The sequence below is a fragment of the Akanthomyces muscarius genome, chromosome 1 (genome assembly GCF_028009165.1).
Source record: "Akanthomyces muscarius strain Ve6 chromosome 1, whole genome shotgun sequence".
NCBI classification, from domain to species: domain Eukaryota; kingdom Fungi; phylum Ascomycota; class Sordariomycetes; order Hypocreales; family Cordycipitaceae; genus Akanthomyces; species Akanthomyces muscarius.
The window spans coordinates 4,827,261-4,845,866 of record NC_079241.1 but is presented as its reverse complement, the minus strand read 5'-3'; the positions used below and the strand labels follow the sequence as shown (position 1 = coordinate 4,845,866).

Sequence of the window (18,606 nt, the reverse complement as noted above, 5' to 3'; positions counted from 1 at the left end):
GAAGAGTATGGCCGGGGCAAGTCTCTTCACGGCATTAGGCATGAATAACACGCTAGATGCAACTCACGGTGGTATGGAATCACAAGTCACTGACGATCAAGCCCGGGTTTGGAGTCTCAGTCTGTCATCTGGAACGGTGGCTTCGCTCGCGTAGGAGGTCACCTCCGCAAACAGAAACTAAAAATGGCGTTGTCTGAATCTCTTTACCCCAGAAAAACATAATCGACTTGGCTCTTCTTCCCTCCTTGTCCGTTACCCGCATACCACAAGCTTTTGATGCTAGTCTCTCGAAAATTTTCCTGCCCGCCCCCCTTCCTGCCGTTCGTTGGTCCTTCCTCCTCCGTCCGTCTTGTCTTAGACTGCGGGGTTGGCCATGTTGGCGAGCACGACGCGATAGCCATCCGGATCCTCAAAAGTCTTGCCCTTTTGGTCCCAGTACGGGTTGAAGCTGGCCACGGCCGCGAAGCCGTGTGTCTGCATGCGCGCGATGGCGGCCTGGAAGGTATCGCCGTCGGGGAGGTAAAAGATCAGGAGGTTGTCCTCGGTGGGCGCGCGGCCGACGGCGTGCCCTCGCTTGGTCGTCAGCTCGAGGTGGTAGGCGGCGCCGCCGCGGAGCCCCAGCATGACGCCGTCGAAGCCGTCGTGCTCCCCGAAGCGGAACAGGATCTCAAAGCCCAGCCCGTCTCGGTAAAACGGAATGACGGCATCAATGTCGTCGGTAGGCCGCGCGACCCGAATGTGTGCGCCGTGGAGGGACATGACTGCCACGATTGAAAGATGTGATGAAGAGAGTTTTCGCGTGCTTGCCGAATTCGAAAAGTTTAGTATTTATCCATTTGGATATCGAAAGCGAAAGATGGAGGGGGCTGCTTTCGTGGACCGCAGGCAGGTCAAATGCGCATCCTGTTACGGCACGATCCCGGCGAGACGGCGTCAGTCGGCGCCGTGCCCCGCGGTGAGAGACATAACTCCGAGTCGCAGATAATAGGCCCATGACCGGGCAGATACTTACTCGGAGGAACATTCACCATCCCAAGGGCACAATTAGAGCAGGCTGAACAGGAATAAGCTTACAGCGTCCTCTCTGACCGTGCGCGAGATTGTCCACCTTGAAGTGATAGTCTCATCGACTCCGGGCCACCGTAGGTGGCGGGCCTATCCTCTCCCCGGCGGGGGAATTCACCGTCACCAAGTCACCTGAAGCCATCATTTGCCGCTTTACTCATCATACTCTTGAATTGAGGCATGATATTACGTACACGTGAGCATGGCAGCTTCCTTTAGGAGACATGGTCTGCTTCGTGACAAGGAGGGTCGATGATCTACCCCAGATTTAGGGCCAGCGTCACAACTGAGCCGATGTCACCATCTCAATTCCGTCAAGGGAGCGACAATCGCGCCGTGATCAAAAGGCCCGCCTGACATATGGAGCTTGAAATTTCCTCGCTCAAATGCGAGCATCTAATAATACCAACAAACACCTTTTTGACTAGAAAACAAATAGGGACACACCCATATTTAGCGGTCTAGCTTGGTGGCTAATTTTTGCCCGCTGGTACCCAAAGGAGCCCCGCTGGGCAGGGCCGTTAATTTTGCGCCTGCACCTTTAACACGAGTAATGGCCAGTCGAAAACTCTTCTAGAAGGGCCGCAAGGCATACTTTGTAGGGTTAGGAATGGCGCCGAGAATAATGCCCCAAGATGGGTCGATGTGGTCTTTTTCACACTTTGTGGGGGTTGGGTTAAGAGATGCGGAACCAAAAACTTTGACAGGCAGACCGACACTGTCACCGTGTCTCGAGCGCTCACGGTGGCCGGCGGCAGCCAGCAAGAACAGGCTCAGGGCTAAGCTTTTTTTTGCCTGGCAAGCCGCCCTGCACATGCAGTTGGCGGTCCTGCGTCCTGACCAAATAACCGTCTTCTTTGGGCTCTGTTGGGGGCCCATAGGATCAAGGTACACCGGGCCGATTTTTGGTCATGACACGGCCATGTTGTACTCCATTGTCGTAATCTTATGAGATGTGCGGAGCGGTTTGGGGTTGCACTGCAGGAAGAATCAGATTTTCGCATCCCGTAGATGTCGATCGAGTCCAGTCACCGTCAAATGACAATGCGTAGCAGGTCCCCGACGTTCGATTCCTGATACTAGAGGGCTCCACGAGCCAGGTCGATAATGGCTCGATATAACTACATGAGCATTCTCTATGCTCCTTGCTATGCTCATTCGAATTTGCCCCTGCTTCTAAGCGGAGAGTGTGTGCGGGTTTTGAGGCATTTCGACCCGGACCCATTGTCGGCGAGGGGGAAAAAAATGACTCCATCGTGCTTTTGTATTTTGACCCCCCCCTTCTCTGAGAGGGGCGTTTGATAGAGATTGCTGTGATCTTGGCTTTACGATGGGTCCTGTTCTCCAGTCCAAAAAAATTTCTAGAGCGCTCGCTCGGGTGGACAGCAGTATCGCCCTACGCCGCCCGAGCGAGCGAGTACGACGACGCCATCGGTGCCAAGCCTCTGGACCACAAGTCGTCTTCGTCGACGCCGGAAGATTGTGATTTGGGGCAGCAGGGAACGGTATGTTTGAATCATTGCCTTCACACCCTTGGGGGGGACAATGGGGCTCATGTTGGTTGCCGCCACGTTAATTTCGATAGGGCTCTCCTTCTCGGCGAGTAACACCGAGATCAAGATTTTTCAGCTTTCCATTTCTTCTGCATCATGTTCGATACGTCTACTCCCCACGCAGTCAATGCCGAGCCGTCATGTACCTGGATGTTAATGAGAAAGAAGGACGCGAGGCTATTGTTTTGTTTGAGGCGGCAAGGCCGGCGGCTGGGGCACACACAATGCCCCCATACACTCAAGGCAGGCAGGCCCCGTAATACTACGGAGGACATGCGAGGCCAGCTGAAGGTTTTGAGGGTCAAACAGAGCCGCAGTTGTGGTTTTGGTGTAGCAAAACCAATATTTAATCAATGCTCTACTTGGCCAGGGGGAAATGGATGGGTTAGACTGGGGTGGTGTCGGCTGGATGGGCTTTTACGAGGATCACTGTTGAGCAAGGCGACGCAGGCTGGACTGTTGATTGGCGCTGAAAAGGCACATCGTGGCCGTGAGAGGTTCCCCATAGGCCATATTTCGCAGTCCACCTAGCGGTGCCACGACGGGCCCCCTACGGAGTCTTGTACTCGGCCTAATAACTGGTGGCTGGAACAGGCGTCGTGGAGATTTCAGCGAGGCAGCGATGAGAAAGATTGGGCTCTGGTCAGTCGTCTACGTGGTGTGCGTCATTGCACACTGCAGCGAGACAAGGGCATCTCCGCCGGCCAAGAGGCAGCGCGGATAGCCGTAGAAGGACAACAGGGTGCCCGAATTGCCGGCACTACTTACTGGTAGAGCAAAGCGCGATCGGCATTGTGCATTGTGTTAGAGTTGCAGTGTATCTGTACCAGTGCAGATCAAGATGCCGGTTCAAGGTCACAAAGTTCAAAATGAAGCAAAATTCCGCGCAAAAGGACGCAGGCCGCGCCGGTAAGACGCTTGGCAAGCAATCCGACGTCTAATACGAAGCTTCCACGGCATAATGCCGAAGCGAGGTTGTCGGTTAACCGGACAGGAAAGCTGCAGCAGAGCGGGCGCAAGGCTGCCTCGGAACATTGCCCCAGCTGAGCAGATTGCTTTTTTTTTTTCTATACCTTTTTTTTTTTAATTCTTTTTAGCTGGTCCGCAAGTTGCACCAGTATCAGAAGAATCCTTGGCCTGGTGCTGTTATCGGATACCGAGCACCGAGCGGAGCCCCGCGTCTCCGCCCGCCGCCCGCTGTGGCAGGTGTTGGCCTCCGTCAGTGGCGTCCCGGCTCAGAGCTGGAAAAAATCTGGGCGTGCTCTGAAAGCTGGAGAGGCCGCGACTTGAGCACGTGGGCCGGCTGGTGTCCTCTGCCACTCTGCCCCTGCTATCGCGAAATGCGCACAACTCTGGTGTCTGGCACTCTAGGGCGCCTGATCATCCACTGTGGCATTGCTGTCCCGCGGAGTCCTGGGGTGTTTATGCTCTGGGCCTGTTTGAGCAGGCGGTTTTACGTATCATAAGTCAGCGAAGGAAGCCGCTCGGCAGTGATGCCATGCGCTCTTGTCATTTCATGACTATGACAATGTTGTAACAGCTTAGAGCACTTGGATCGTCTCTGTTGGCATCTGCCTCATTCTCAAACAGCGGCTGACGCGGCCAACGCGACATTGATGAGCGAGGCCAAGATGGAGCTGTTTCTTGTTGAGAGCCTTTGGGCGTTGGCTCTTGGCATGCGAGGCACAGCATCGCGGGGCCGTTCCAGAAAAAAAAACCCCCAGAACTGTGGCCACTGTATCACCCCATTTTGATTCGAGACCATCTCCCGCGACTTTGCCGCAGCGGGTGGACCAGGCACTGGTAGAAAAGCCGAAGGGCACAGTTTCATCGCAATTTATGAGCAGGATTGGTGTGTGCACATGTGTACTCCGTTCTGAGATTGGATACGTGTGAAGTGCTCGCGCCGGACAAAAATTAACACATGTAGGCTGTTGGCTACGAAAAGCGAGATTAGGCTACCGGGGGGCTTGCATGCGATTGCCTGTTTTGGTCGCCAGTGCGCGATTGTTGGCATTCTCTTGTCTTTGAAAAGCCGGGGCTTCCACTCATTTCCCCCGGGGCGCTCTGGAGGCGTGGGAAGGTAGAGTCATCATCCGGGGCACTTGCTTGACCCGGCGCGGCCGTGCTTGGCACTCCCACCGGACCTGGCTGTCACAGACATGATAACGAAGGAACAAAGGGATGTGTTTTTGAGTTATCGCAACATGCGCCTCCTTCTTGCGCCATCACGCCCCCCTTTGAGCAGTGCACGCCCTTTCCCCAGGACATTCTTTATCCCATGGGCGTTCTTCCCAAGGGGAAGACTAGATTGGAACAGGGTGGTGGTTTGATTCCTGTTGACAGTCTCCATTTTGCCCCGGACGCCGATCCCACGGGCCCGGCACGATTGCTCACATTTGTGATGATGGCCCTGCATCGTCGAGGGCGACTCCGACTACGGCAGGTGCTTGCAGAGCAGCGATCCAGAGAACAAAAGTCCGTCGGAGGGAGATGCGCCACGGTCCGTCTTGAAGGAGGAGCGCTAGCAGCAAATCGAGCAAGTGCGTGACGAACGAGGGATTCCCCAGACGTCGACCTGCCCCTCCGCCTCTCCGCATTTGCACACTTTAGGAAGGCGGATAGACGATGTTGGTTTTCTGTTGATAAGAGAATCCGAGGGCGCGAGCGCCGCAGCAAAGCACGAAGCCGCGCAAGTAAAAAGGCCAAAATTACGTTACGGTTTGGGCGCAATGCACTGATGACTGCATTCTTATTACCAACAGTAACAGGCGGCAGCAATAGCGCCAGTTGGTGGCAAGGGACACTAGTCCCCGTGATGGCCGGGTAACTGTCATCACCAAGCAGCGCCAGGCCAAGGATCATATAACAGTAGCCTCCGAAAAAAAAGCCCCGTTGACTAACAGGGCCGGATAGTGAGATGCAGGGTCAAGTTGCATCGCCCGGGGAGCGCGATAGCTACTGGTACTTGCTGGCCTGTTCGCCCCGTGGCAGGCCAATTTCGAGCTGCATTGGCGCCTCCCCCTTTGTTTTGAGCAGGCTTATTACAAAGGAAGAAGGGGGAGAGGCCAGCTTGCGCCGGGGTTTCTTCTCACACACACCCTGGCGACACGACACCTGGCACCATACAACAACGTCCATTGACCAGACTGATGCGCAAAAAGCCAAGCCGCCCAGCAAAGGGGGCGGCGACGGGCATTGACTGGCTGGGAGGACGCGCGCCGCATGCCGGGGCAAAGAAAAGACTGGGGTGTGGTTTTGATCCCGAAGTTCCCCGCCAGTCAGACGGCGTCGGCTTGGGACGGTCGACCAGGGAGTGTCAGTAGTGCGCCAGCAGATCTTAGATCTTGCGCCGCCCCGGAATTACCCAATGAAGTTAGGTCGTGCACATCTTGCCCCCGTAGAGAAAAATTTTATTCGGTTTTTTTTTTGCTAGAGCGAGAGCTGGGCGGGCCACGGCGAGCTGGGCGGTGGTGTTTAGCTTTTGATAAGCTGGGGTAGTCTAGCTATCGTTTGACATGTGAGTCCAGATAGTGACTGGGCATGAGAGTCTGGATAGAATTCCCGAGCGAGAAGAATGAAGTTTCTTTTTCGGACCCCTGGACGCAATTCTCACATGTTTGGGATAGCAAGCACTATCCCTGGTCTGCACCGTCATGGAAATTTCGGCGACATGAGGGCTGACTGGGTCAGACAGCGCCATGTGTGACGAGAGGCGGGCAGTGTTTTTTTTTTTTTCCCGCGCTTGCTCATCTGCCTTGAAATGACCAATGACCAAGGCAAAGAAGCGAAATGAGGGGGAAATGTATTTTGCCATGCACGCGCCAATCTTGCCGCAAGAATAGAGATAACAAACACCCACCCCACAAGGAGAGAGATAGGTATGTGTTGTCTGTTGAGTGGACAAGGCTGATCCAAAGCTGGAGTATCCGGGGACCCCAGACGTCCGGCAGAGACATTCTAATTTAGGCGGTGTTCCCCTTGCCAAAGGGCAAGAGGATACATGACAGATTGTGCTCGATGAGTAAACTGGCTGCCGCTATTGAAAGAGGCGAAAGCGACAAGAAGAAAAAAACGAGGCATAGAGCTGAAAGCAAACGCGGCGTTCTGTGGCGGCCCGTTGTGTCGGTCTGGAACTTTACGATGGCTTCCCAACGCGGGGACCTGTCACGTACCACATTGGTTCGGGCTGCAACACGCGGCAAGGCGCGCAAAAAAAAAATTGGCTTGAGAGGAAAGAACAAAGAGACGACAACGGGTTGCACAGAGAGGGAACTCGCAGCCAACTTGGCTGCTAGGGTTGGGCACACACGGTCGAGGACGCGTTGCTTTTTGGTAGGCAAAGCTAGCAACGGTACTGAGTAGATGGCACACACGCCCCCAACAGCCGAGACATTGGGCCGTCGTACAAAGCCCAGTCCTTGGGGGTGAAAAGGGGGGCCGGTTGAGCAAACGCAGGCACTCAACGGTTTGTGGGTTGAGAGGAATAAAAATAAACGAAAAGGCTAGTTGAGCCAAACTCTCCGAAGCTTCAATTTACAGTCACGTAGAAAATCAATGATGTGAACAGAATGTGCTGTGTAAAAAAGAGCTCATAAAATGAATGACGTAGAGGATGACGCCGCATGCCGATTTCACAACTGCGTAATCTGTATCCGTATGGAGTAGCAAAAAGGCACCACATTTGCAGTATTTTTATTTGTATTTTATTTTTACGACGCGCAGAATTCCTCAACGGAACTATGATCTGCGATCCGAGGGTTTTTTTAGGTCCTTTTTTCGTGGAACGAAATTCATCAGGTTCCATCTCTCTCTCTCACACACGCACACCACACGCACGTACATGCATCACATCACACTTGACTGAAATGTCGTCCCATTCTGCCACTCTGCGGTGTTTTGGGCCCCGAAGCCGGTCCCCACATATCTCGCAACCTGGACCGCTCAAGGCCTGATGATGATGATGCTGCTGCTTCTGCTGCGACGCAATGCACAGAAATCAGCTAGCAATGGTACACAGAACGATTCTCAGAGTAAAACTTGCGGCTGAGGCTGGTAATTTGTTTGCCTGTGATGGTGGCTTATCTGTGTCACGTAGTTGCAGTGTAGTTGTCCTCTTTTTTTCTTCTTTTTTTTCTTTTCCGTCTGTTCGTCTGAATTTCCTTCGACCGCTGCAAATTGTGGTCCATCTCGATTTGCTGGCCGCTAATAAAAGGCTGCCTTGCCGGCTGTCAGACCCAGGTTCAATGACTTGACTAGTGCCTCTGATCAAAAGGCTTGGCTTCCAGAGGGTCTCGTACGGCTCGATCCCAGCGTCCGCCGTGATACGGAATCATCATACCCTAGGTAAGCAAGCACGACTGCTCTGCATGACATGACCAGTATCTTTTTCTTCTTCTTTCTCGGCTGTTGCCCCAAGAGCAGCAGACAATCACCAGTCGATGTGGTGATGCATCTTGTTCTTCCCCATCCTCTCCTGTTTGTTTCTATTTTTACAGATACGAGCCAACCACAATACCACCCAACGTTAAACCGGCCGCGCCCCCCCTTCGGGCCTTTGCTCTCTCTGCAACGCGTGCTGGACCCATGAGACACCCAGCTTAACAGTAGCGTCTGCCTGACGTTCCCGTCCATCGATGGGCGCATCGACGACTCTTTTTTTCTCCCCCTCCTTTCTCCCCACAAATTCCGGTATATTTGGGCTGCTAACGCGAGCCTTGGTTGGGATGATGACATTAGTGGGCAATGAGCTTGTTCTGAGTTTCACCGAACAACGGCCCCCAATCCTATCCGGAGGCCGTGAGCCGGTCTGCTCGATGTGTGGGAGGACTTGGAGCGCCAGATGCAACGCTGTGTGCCTACCACTCTACACCCAGTGGGCTGATGAAAGCTACAGAAAAGATTCATCAGCAACATGCTGTCACATAGTACAAGGCAAGTTCAGTAATAGCACCAACTATGACATGGTAAAACAAAGGGAAAGAAAAAAAAATGTGCATTGGGAGCTTGGTCCGCCGTGCCGTCATGCAACGTCAACCACAGCACTAGTCAGAGACCAAATTATTACTATGCATGATGAGGGCTTTTTGTGTCCCTTAATTTATTCTCTTTTACTCTTGAAAAATAGAGCCTTGTCGCTTCCCCGTCCGCTAGCGAGCTCATCTCAGCAGTAATGAAATGGATTGGAGCCGGCCCCCGGAATCAAGAGGCACGCTGCAAACGCACCAGTGAAATGCCTTGCCTTGCCGTTCGATGTCCGCGGGCCGAGCTCCGATCAAACCCCTGCATTTGCTGCTCCTTTTCTTTTGCAATTTTTTGCTCTGCCCCTTGGCCTTTGCACGAGACCCGTGAGATTCGAGAACACGGGGTAAGACGATGGGCGGTTTTGTGCGCTTGATGTAACGGGGACCTCTTGAATCCTGCCGGCTGGGGCCAGCGAGCGCCGGGTTAGGCAAGTACAAAAAAACTTGCAGGCTCGTTACAGCGGGCTATAGGGGGGCCAGCAACGGGTTATAGGGGGGAGGGGCGCCGACGGCACCGCCGCAATAGGCGGGCTACCGCACCGGTACAAGGGGCTGGCGGTGCTGGCTCGCAGCGGGCGTCGTACCAGGCATGTCTCACCCGTACGGCTCCCCGTCGTCACATTCATTGTAGAGACAGATGATGGAACGCAACCGGGGCAGCTTCCCCATGGGCTCGCCAATCCTCAGCCAAAAGGGCAAAAAGACCCGAAACCCCAAGATGAGGGCAGAAACGATGGTGTCGTCTCCTCTCGCAACTGGCTGCCGTGGCTGCTCAAGCCCAAGCCTGCTGTGCGGCGGCCTGCAGGAGTGGTAGTATGTCGCAACCATCCATCCAGCCGTCCATCCCATCGCATCGTGCCAGTCTGCGAGGTACGTAGATAGATACGCCTCCAACGGCAAATACTGGCAAGTACATACATACGCTGGCGTTGGTGACTTACAGGCCACGGGGAGTTGCGCTGGAATGGGGGCCAATCAGGCCAGCACGACAAAGCCTGCTCCGCCTGCTGCCTGCTATCCTGGTGAGCCGCCCTGCCAGCCACCAAACCTGGAGGAGAGCTACTTTCTGGCACACCGGAGAAGGGGAGCTTTTTTCTCGTCCAGTGGAGAAGGCCTGCAAAATCTCACCTGAGAATACTCTTGCCCTCAGCCAGGCATCCCGCCGCAGTGCCGAAGGGGACGGTATCACTGGGGAGAAAAGCAAAGGTGGTGGGGGAGGGGAGCGGAGGGGGGAGGGGTGTGTCGGAAAGAATTTTTCTTCCATCCTGCTCTCCTTCAGCCATCACAGGGCCGTTCTGGCGTGCTGCCAGGCTTGCCCGCTTCACTGGCTGGCGCTGTGCTGGGGGGGGCGTTGGCGCAATCAGGGCCGCCCCCAGTCCGTTATTTCTACTGGTGGCAGCCTGGCAGAGGAGCTTCCCCAGGGCGAGTGCGCTCGCTCCTGGCTGGCGACTGGACTGACAGGGCGCTATCTTTGCCCCAGGCCAGGTGTCTCGGACAGTGCTGCGTGGCCCCAAACTCCAGAAGTACCGCAGTGCTGCCGCCCCGGTTTTTGGGGGTGCGACTGGGGGGGCCCAGTGAAGGGAGGGGCGTGTGCAACCTAAAGCGCCTACGAAAAAAAAAGAAAGAGGAAAAAAAATTAAGAAGGTACCTGCCTTCAAACCCCGACAAGTACCTCCCTTCTGCCCGCTGTGCCTTCCCCCCAGCACACCCCCTTCGCTGAGCCCTGCTGAGCGCGCGCTGTAAGGCTCCTTCAGCGCTCCCCGTCCGCGACTGCTGTGGGCCGCAAGCATGTGCCTGCTCCAGCCTGTGCCATCGAGGTACCTCTGCAAAGTCAAGCACGAGTACCCGTCACCCCCCGAACCCGCCTTTTATAACCTGTCCGCCTCCCCCCATCCCCTCCCATAGGAAAAAAAAAGATTCCGTTTCTTCCCATCCAAACTCACGCCAACATCACTCATCTTGCACCACCGCCCACGCACCGCAACATTCGTTTCCGCTCACCTCGAAGCTACTCGAACGTCGAACAGCAATCGCTCGACTCTTTTTGATTCTGCATTGCTCCAAATCTGTCCAGACTCAAACCTCGTCTTCTCCGCAAACTCTCCCCCGCAAAACGTTGGATCTGCTCGCCGCACATCGATCACATGCAACGAGCACAGTCAGCGGTCGAGATCTCGAGTCTACTTCAGCAACAACAACAACCTCTTGGCTCTAACCCAAGCAATAGCCTTTATCGAGGCGACAGAGACATGGCTTCCGCCGCCGTCAGTGTCATTAAGCCCAACGGGCCTCTGCCTACCGCCCAGGCCGCCGAAGCTGCCACCTCCACCGAGCTGCCTCGCCCTTACAAGTGCCCTCTCTGCGACAAGGCCTTCCACCGCCTCGAGCACCAGACCAGACATATCCGCACTCACACCGGCGAGAAGCCTCATGCCTGCCAGTTCCCTGGCTGCTCCAAGAAGTTCTCTCGCTCCGACGAGCTGACCAGGCACTCGAGGATCCACAACAACCCCAACTCTCGTCGTGGTAACAAGGGCCAGCAGCAACAGCAACATCACCAGCAGCACCCCGTCCACCATGGTCTGCCTCACCACATGCACTCCGAGGGCCTGATGGCGCCTCCTCCGGCTCCCAAGACCATTCGTTCTGCGCCTACCTCCACCCTGCACTCGCCCAACGTCTCGCCGCCTCACTCGTTTGCCTCGTTTGCCTCTCCCCACTCTGGTGCTCACTACAACCGCAACGGCGACATCTCCATGCTCGCCAAGGCCGCTCACCAGGTCGAGCGCGAGAACACTAGCCACGGCCACTCGGCTCGTCACCACCCTTACTACAGCAACGGTGGCCACCATCCTCGCGGCAACCCTGCCGGCCTGGGTTCCTACCACATGTCGAGAACCCACTCGGGTGAGGACCACGGCGACGACCACTACCACGGTGGCTTCCGTCACATCAAGCGCTCTCGTCCCAACTCGCCCAACTCTACCGCACCCTCTTCTCCCACCTTCTCTCATGACTCCCTCTCTCCCACTCCTGACCACACGCCCATTGCCACGCCTGCACACTCGCCCCGCCTGCGTCCCTTCTCCGGCTATGAGCTGCCTAGCCTGCGCAACCTGTCGCTGCAGCACAACACGCCAGCTCTTGCACCCATGGAGCCTCACCTGGAGACGCCTGCCTTCCCTCCAATTCTGCAGCAGGGCAATACCCAGCGCAGCACCGGCATGTCTTTGACTGACATCCTCAGCCGCCCAGACGGCAGCCAGAGAAAACTCCCCGTGCCCCAGCCCCCCAAGGTTGCTGTTCAGGATCTCCTCTCGGAGCAGGGCTACCACGCCCACAGCGGCCGCAGCTCTGCCACCGGCAGTCTCGCCGGCGGCGACTTGATGGATCGCGCCTAGGAGTCGCGTCACAACCGCCGCGGCGACGACTTAATGATTTGGGAACATAGACGGTTACAGGATAGACACTGGCGTTTACAGGTGTACACGGACAGCCGCTTCCCCTCTGTGCCGGCAGTGCCACAGAGGCAGACGGCCATGTCCCCGGAGTACCACTTTTGCTTTTGAATTGGCTTTCATTTGTTCAATCACTTTTTGGACTCGCATTTGCGCAAAAACACATTGGGACAATACGGATAGGAAAGGATTAGGACGGAACGGACAATAGACATCACCACTTCCTGGCGCATTCATACTGTTGTATTACTTTTTTTTTTTGTCTTTATTGGCTGTTGTTTTGGAGGGATAATATTTGGACTACTTTATTGACTATAGATAACCCAGCGCCCCCATAGCAGGCGGCGCCAGACAGCCAAGGCAATAACAATTGAGAAGTACGCCCCTTGCTCGTTTTGTGACTGTGACTCGTCAACTCAAGCCAGCCAATCTAGGCGCAAACACACTTACGAATGCACACCAAGACAGACTCAGCCACCCCCAGCGGACCAGGACCAGGTAGAGAGGCACACACACGGGTTCTCACCCAGAGCACACAACCACAGACACACACAACAAAATAGCCCACTTTCGCCCTGTTCAGCTAATCTGCTGGGCATGTGCACGATTGAGTGACAAGAGTGACTAGTAGAAAACGTGGGCAGCCCACGGGGTGCCAGTGTGGAGGTCAGACGGTCAGACCCATGGGCCGCCACGACCATCGCTGCCCAGCGGGCGGTTGCGCACCACTCGCTAGTTGCATGTCGTCATTCGCTGTTTTTTTTTTTTTCTGCCCGAGGACTTCCGTTTTTTTTTTGTCAACCAAGGTGGTGTTATTTTTATAGGTTTTGCAGCAAAAAGTCTAGAAGCTGGCGATCATGGGGATGTGGACAGCCTACTAACGTATCCATGTACAGTGTGGTGGGTGTTGATAGCTGCGGAGAATAGCACACCACCGCCCGGGAACAGTACCAAAAAAACATGCCACCATCATCTTTGTTTCGTCAACGATGGAGACGGATAAAATAGATGGTGATATAGACCTGATGGCTGGGATGGAGCCGGGCTGCATAGTTGGACCGGTGGGCACGGCGCGCGCGCTTTGAGCCGATGACAGGCGGGCACACACACGCAACGGCCGGCTCAGATGAGCTCTGGGACACTCACTGGTCTCTTTGCCTCCCCCGTCCCCGGAGACCGGAGGCCAGCGAGCGGATGTAAGAAAGCTTGTACGCTTCAACGAACTTCAGAGCCCCCCTCCAGCCTGATGAGCAAGGGCAGCATTGTACAAAGGTGGAAACTTGCACTTGGCTATCGATTTTGTGGTCCTGCCCTTACTCCTGATGTCCTTTTTTTTTTATATCCCTACTTATTTTCGCGGTATTTTCTTTCATCACCTTGCTCGTTATTGAATATATAAAAATGGTTCAAACCCGGCGATCAACGTATTACGTTTACAGTTACGTAGGAGAGGTTTTTGTGGGCGAAAACGCCGCGCTGCTCCTCCCCGCATGGCCCGACATTTGCAGATGAAACAACGTGATTTTGCGACTGAGTGGTGACAGCAAGGTTTCAACATTTACTGCAAACGACGTCGACCTTCTTCTCCTCGCCCCAGAGCGGGTTTGTCTATCGCGATCAGCGTTGGCTGTCTGATCGGCGGATCGTTCTAGACGTAACAGCAGAGTTCAGGCGAACAAAAAGCCATAGCCAAGCGCCACCACCACCACTGTCTCTCTTTTTGAGTTTACAGCAAAGGGAAAGGCGGCTTGCACGGTTACGACGGGATTCGTGTATTCTGGGCTGGGCGCAGTAAGCTCTTGCGCCTCCTGTTGAGCCCGGTTTCTATTTTTACAATTTCTTTTTTACCATGCTTTTTTTTCTCTCTCTTTTGCCGAGCAGCAGGCATCCGTCCCGGGGAAAAAGCACATGCTGGGCGATCCAAGGTTCAAGACGCTTGGCTGCCACCCCGCGGCGCCCGTTGTTGGAGCCGGGACCTGTTCGGGGGCGAAGCAAGAAAACGGCCAAGGCCGAATGATTGCACCGGTAACTACACCTTGCTGCAGACCTTGCTTGCTTAGCTGCAGGCCATATGGCATTATTAGCTGGCGCATAGTATGGACTGCTGCTGGCCACCGACGTCTCCGCTGCCGAGTTTGTGGCTTCGGAGATGCTATAGCAAGTCACTTCCAGCACATATGTTTCGGTACTGTAATGTAATCTCAACTACGCTGCAGCCGAAAGGGTACTGCGTTTGGCCGCTGAGTGGAGAGAAGCCGTTGCAGGGCCAAGCCAGCTTACCACTGACAGGCCGGTCTGACGACCACATATGCAACACTCCGATGTGGTGACAACAGCAATCTTCCTTTCTACAACGCCGCATATAGCCCATGTAGATTGATGCTAAACTACCTGCTACCCCTGGCCCATATTAGAGCAGTGGCCAGTGCTTGGCCTTCCCCCCCCCCTTCCATCCTCCGGCACCACCTACGCGGAGGTGGCGCGGCATGCAAGCCCTAGCTGCCCATGGGGTTGCGACTGGCACCGTGGCTGCGTCTGCCCGTCGGTGAAGGGAGCTGAAAGACCAAGATGGAGAACGGAGCGGGGAGAAGGTTTTCCTTTCTTTCTTGTGTTGCAGCGAGATGGGCTATAACGGCTTGCATATTGCACGATTGACATGCCTATCCTTGCTGTAGGATCGGGCTAAAACACTCTCAGCGAGACAAGGGTACATTGCATATGTATACTTTTCATGTTATAAGCTCGGAGGCGTTTTCCCATCGGGCCTTCGGCTTCCTTATAATCCGAATTGTCATATGCTGTCTTGGAGATCGAGATTCTTGACTAATCGTTTTGAAGGTTTGCATAATTTTGAATAAGAATTTGTGCCGACTTTAGCTAGTCACCAGCGGCCTTGCTCTTGTATGTCGCATTTCGTGGCGGTTTTTTGGGGGCTGTGGCGGCTGCATGTCTCAAATCAGCGCGGGCGGATCAGCAGCTCCAGCAGAATACAAAAGGCTAATCTTCGAGTAGATACGCAAAGGGTAAAGAAATGCAAAGTATAAGATAGCAATAGATCAAAGCAGGAACACTTGGCGTAATTGGTACAAGTTCCAGGATCGCAGCGGCACTACCTAGACGTGCAACATCCTTATGTCGTGGAGATGCCCCTCTTACAAAGCATAATGTGTGCAAAGCCGTTATGAGTCGAACTGACCGCTATTATGCTCGAAATTTGAGGCGGCTTCGGGGCGCACCAGCATTTGCCCAAGTGTCGTTGCTACCGTGGCTTGATGTGTCTATCAAGACACACCGTTGTTAGCTCGGCCACCAGCGCCAGCCTAGCTGCATCACTGGTACAAGCCACCACAGCCCAGCCCATGGAAGCGAGAAGAAGAAGGATGATAACGCCCGGTGGCCACAAATGCGTCAAGAAACAAGTTGGGAAACAGTCAAGGAGGCAAACGAGCACGATACAATATTCACCGCCTCAGCCCAAGCTGAACGGGCTGGGCACTTGATAGCACGGGGCTGAAAAATGATACCTTCAAGCCAAGGCGGCGCGCCACCCATCACTAACGCCTGTAGTCGCACCGACGGAAGGGGCGGGCGTCGATAACGAAGCCTCGCAGGGCTAGCTCTTTGCAAGCGGCTGTACTGGTAGTGCAGGAGAGCGTTGCTGTTCTTTTGCCAACTGTGATGCGTTGCCAGCAAAGCCAATCTGTGACTGTCGCGTTCTTGCAACACCACTGGCTCAGAAGCCTTGCAAGCCACAAAGCTTCGGTGCTTGGCCCGTTGCAACGGGGTGGCTATTTACCTATCGGGCAGCTGCATCCGTCACCTGATTGGTGCCGTGGTCTGGTACAAAACGGACAGCAGTGCCGAAACGGCATCCCATTCGAAGAGGCAAAGACTATCAGTGACCGATCATCACAATTACCCCGTACCAGCTCCCGGCGCTAGCAATTTCAGTGGCAGCTCCTCTTTCCCTTTTCCGTATCTCTCTCGGCGACGGGTTCCAGACTCCGGACATGATATGCCGTGCTATCATGGTTGGCGAGATACATATGTGCGCTATCGAGAGGATAGCAGGACAGGAAGGAAAAAGAGTGTGGGGGTGGAGAATATGGATGGCCAGGGAGGGAAAGCAGGGCGATAAACCCAGAGAGCTTTGGTGGTGGCGTTTGTCAGAACTACGGGAAGGAGAAACAAGCCTTTGTCCCGCCAAACATGTGAGAGAAGGGGCGAGGCCGAGATTTGATGCCGCTGCCATTGGCATATTGGGGCGGGTGGCCGCACGGCGCGCCGCCTCGGAGGAGGTTTTCGTCCATGACGCTTAGACAAAAGGACCAAAACCCAAGTTATCGAAGCGGGATTCTGGGGAAGAAGGAACGCTCCTGCCAGATTAGGGCAGCCTGTTGGTGGCGCTCAAAGTCCCCGTATTCCCCGGTCGCGGTCCGGGGGGTGTAGAGGGGGGAGGGGGGCGTGTGCGATAATGATGATGATGATGGGGGGGGGGGGGGGGGACTTAGCGGAACTGGGGTTATCTCGAGTCAAGAAGTGAAGGAGAAAAACGCCGGTATCAAGTCCGAAGATAAGAGAAGGGAACAGCACTAGCACGATTAGACATTTTTGTTTCCTCCTGGCTTGGCTCCGAGAATGATATGGGCAACGTGGAAGCTGACGGGCGGCGGTGGTCCTGTTACCAGTTAGACCACTTTTACCCAAAGAGGGCCTCCGGTCGGCTTCGCCGAAAGGCGCGCCTCGTTCGCCCCAGAAGATGGGCTCGCCTCGCTAGCCCGAGACTCCCCCAGACTTTGGCTGCCAAGCACAATTCCCATGTGCCTTGGTGCGTGGAAGGACAGATTGTTCGTCAGCGCTGCCTACTCCACCACTAGCACAATCTCCCGGGCCGATATGGAAGCCTAAAACTGAAGCTCGTGTTCTATTTCTGGGGTCAACATGTCCCCCCCCAAAACAAGCCAAGATACAATGTGGAGAGGAGTGTGTTGCGGGGGGCAGTGTCCAATATCAAAGGCGCCATCACAGGGACAAAGGATGTAAAACAAGTAGGAGGCGTAGGCTTGGTGGCACGTATATTGTCATGTAAGCCAAGGCTGACGGCTTTTTGCGCTTTCCATTGGAGAGCAAGGCCCTGTAACGAGGCTTGCGACGGGGAGAGAGAGGGGGGGAAGCGCTCACCGAAGGGGCTTGAGCAGGATTTAACGTAAAGGATGACCTTTGCTCATGTACGATGAATGTAACCCTCCCCAAGGTGTTATTAGGAATCAGGGTGGGCGTCAATTTGGATGCAAATTGGCGATTCAGGGAGCTGCCCCTACGGAGAAGACCTGTCCCCCACGCAAGCTGAAGAGCACGATTGGACGGATCTGGGCTCATCGTCGTGGCCTCTTCAATATCGTCGTTGCTACCTCACAAGCCCCCTTTTCATGCGCGCAATATGCTCGCTTCTTATACTAGTCATGTAGGCAATGTAATATCTCCTTTATTGGTCATGGAGGCGAGGTCGGTACAGGAACAGACCTATCCGTCTATTGAGAGCAAATTCTTCTTCTTCAACTTACCATCAAGGTAGCAGCAGTCCTCGTTACTGGTAGACGGAGCCCGTCTCGCTGTCACCCGAAAACGGCTACTCCAGGCCCAAGGAACACATCACCATTGGCCCGCTTGCAGGAGCCTAACCAAAGACCGGGGGGTGAACGCGCTTCTCGGCAGGACCTTTTGCTACGTTGCAATGTGTAATAAGAAACCAAGCGAATCCTGGGCGCCCTAGCTCTCGCTCGTTTCGCACTCTTCGCATGTACACTTCTCCCCCCATGTCTCTCATTAATTGCGTTCCGTATTGCGGGGAAAACGCCCAGATGGCGAACAATAGTTCGGTGAGCCGGCCCTCGTGGGCAAAAGGCCGCTCCAACCACACGCCCCCCTTCCATCTTGGCCCATCGGCGTCTAGCCCAGTGACTGCGCTGTAAAAGGCCATGCTCCCGGCTATCGAATTGCGACAGGTCCCAGCGCTTAGGCTGCTACAGGGTACGAAGAAGAGGTAAGACTGGGCAAGCAGGCCATTTGTAATTCGGGTCTTGCTTGCTTTTTACGGGACGGTCCCGCTGCAGATGCTTCTTTTTCGCCCTGCAGGTTGACTCGCAGCATCGGGCAATGTCGGAACGCGATTGCCACTGACTTGGTAGTGATGTACTCCCGGTCTGTTTTGCGCACCACCACACTGTCAAAATACGTTCCATTGCATGCTTACCAAGACAACGGCAGTGAGGCAGAAGAAGGCAGAACAGTAGAAAATGGTGCTATAATGCGCCGCTATAGAACAATCGCTCACGGCCTACTCCATACAGCCTGGGCGAATAGCGCAGTGTAATAGGAACCACCACTGCTCCGCTGGGCGCTGGAGAGGAGCCGCGCTACTGCAGCAGAAAGGCCTTGTCCTTCCTGATTCATACATATCTTGGGCTAATAATGCCCAGAGAGAGGCTGGCTGGGAGAAAGCGCCAC

General features: G+C 54.8%; 2 protein-coding genes across 4 annotated transcripts; one reads left to right on the top strand and one right to left on the bottom strand.

The window, feature by feature from the left end:
* Nucleotides 1-354: 354 nt before the first annotated feature.
* On the bottom strand, nt 355-759 carry LMH87_006637 (uncharacterized protein; the record flags this gene model as incomplete). The annotated part of the gene is made up of 1 exon (XM_056204556.1): nt 355-759. The coding sequence occupies one exon, from the start codon at nt 757-759 to the stop codon at nt 355-357; it is 405 nt and encodes a 134-aa protein (XP_056059902.1).
* Nucleotides 760-10,785: 10,026 nt separating this feature from the next.
* Nucleotides 10,786-12,042, top strand: LMH87_006636 (uncharacterized protein; the record flags this gene model as incomplete). Of its 3 annotated transcripts, none has more annotated exons than XM_056204555.1 (1): nt 10,786-12,042. In XM_056204555.1, one exon carries the CDS (start codon nt 10,786-10,788, stop codon nt 12,040-12,042), a length of 1,257 nt encoding a protein of 418 aa, XP_056059901.1. The 3 variants fall into 3 exon arrangements, with proteins under 3 accessions (XP_056059901.1, XP_056059900.1, XP_056059899.1); XM_056204554.1 differs by having other exon boundaries at nt 11,254-12,042; XM_056204553.1 differs by having other exon boundaries at nt 11,398-12,042.
* Nucleotides 12,043-18,606: the final 6,564 nt, after the last annotated feature.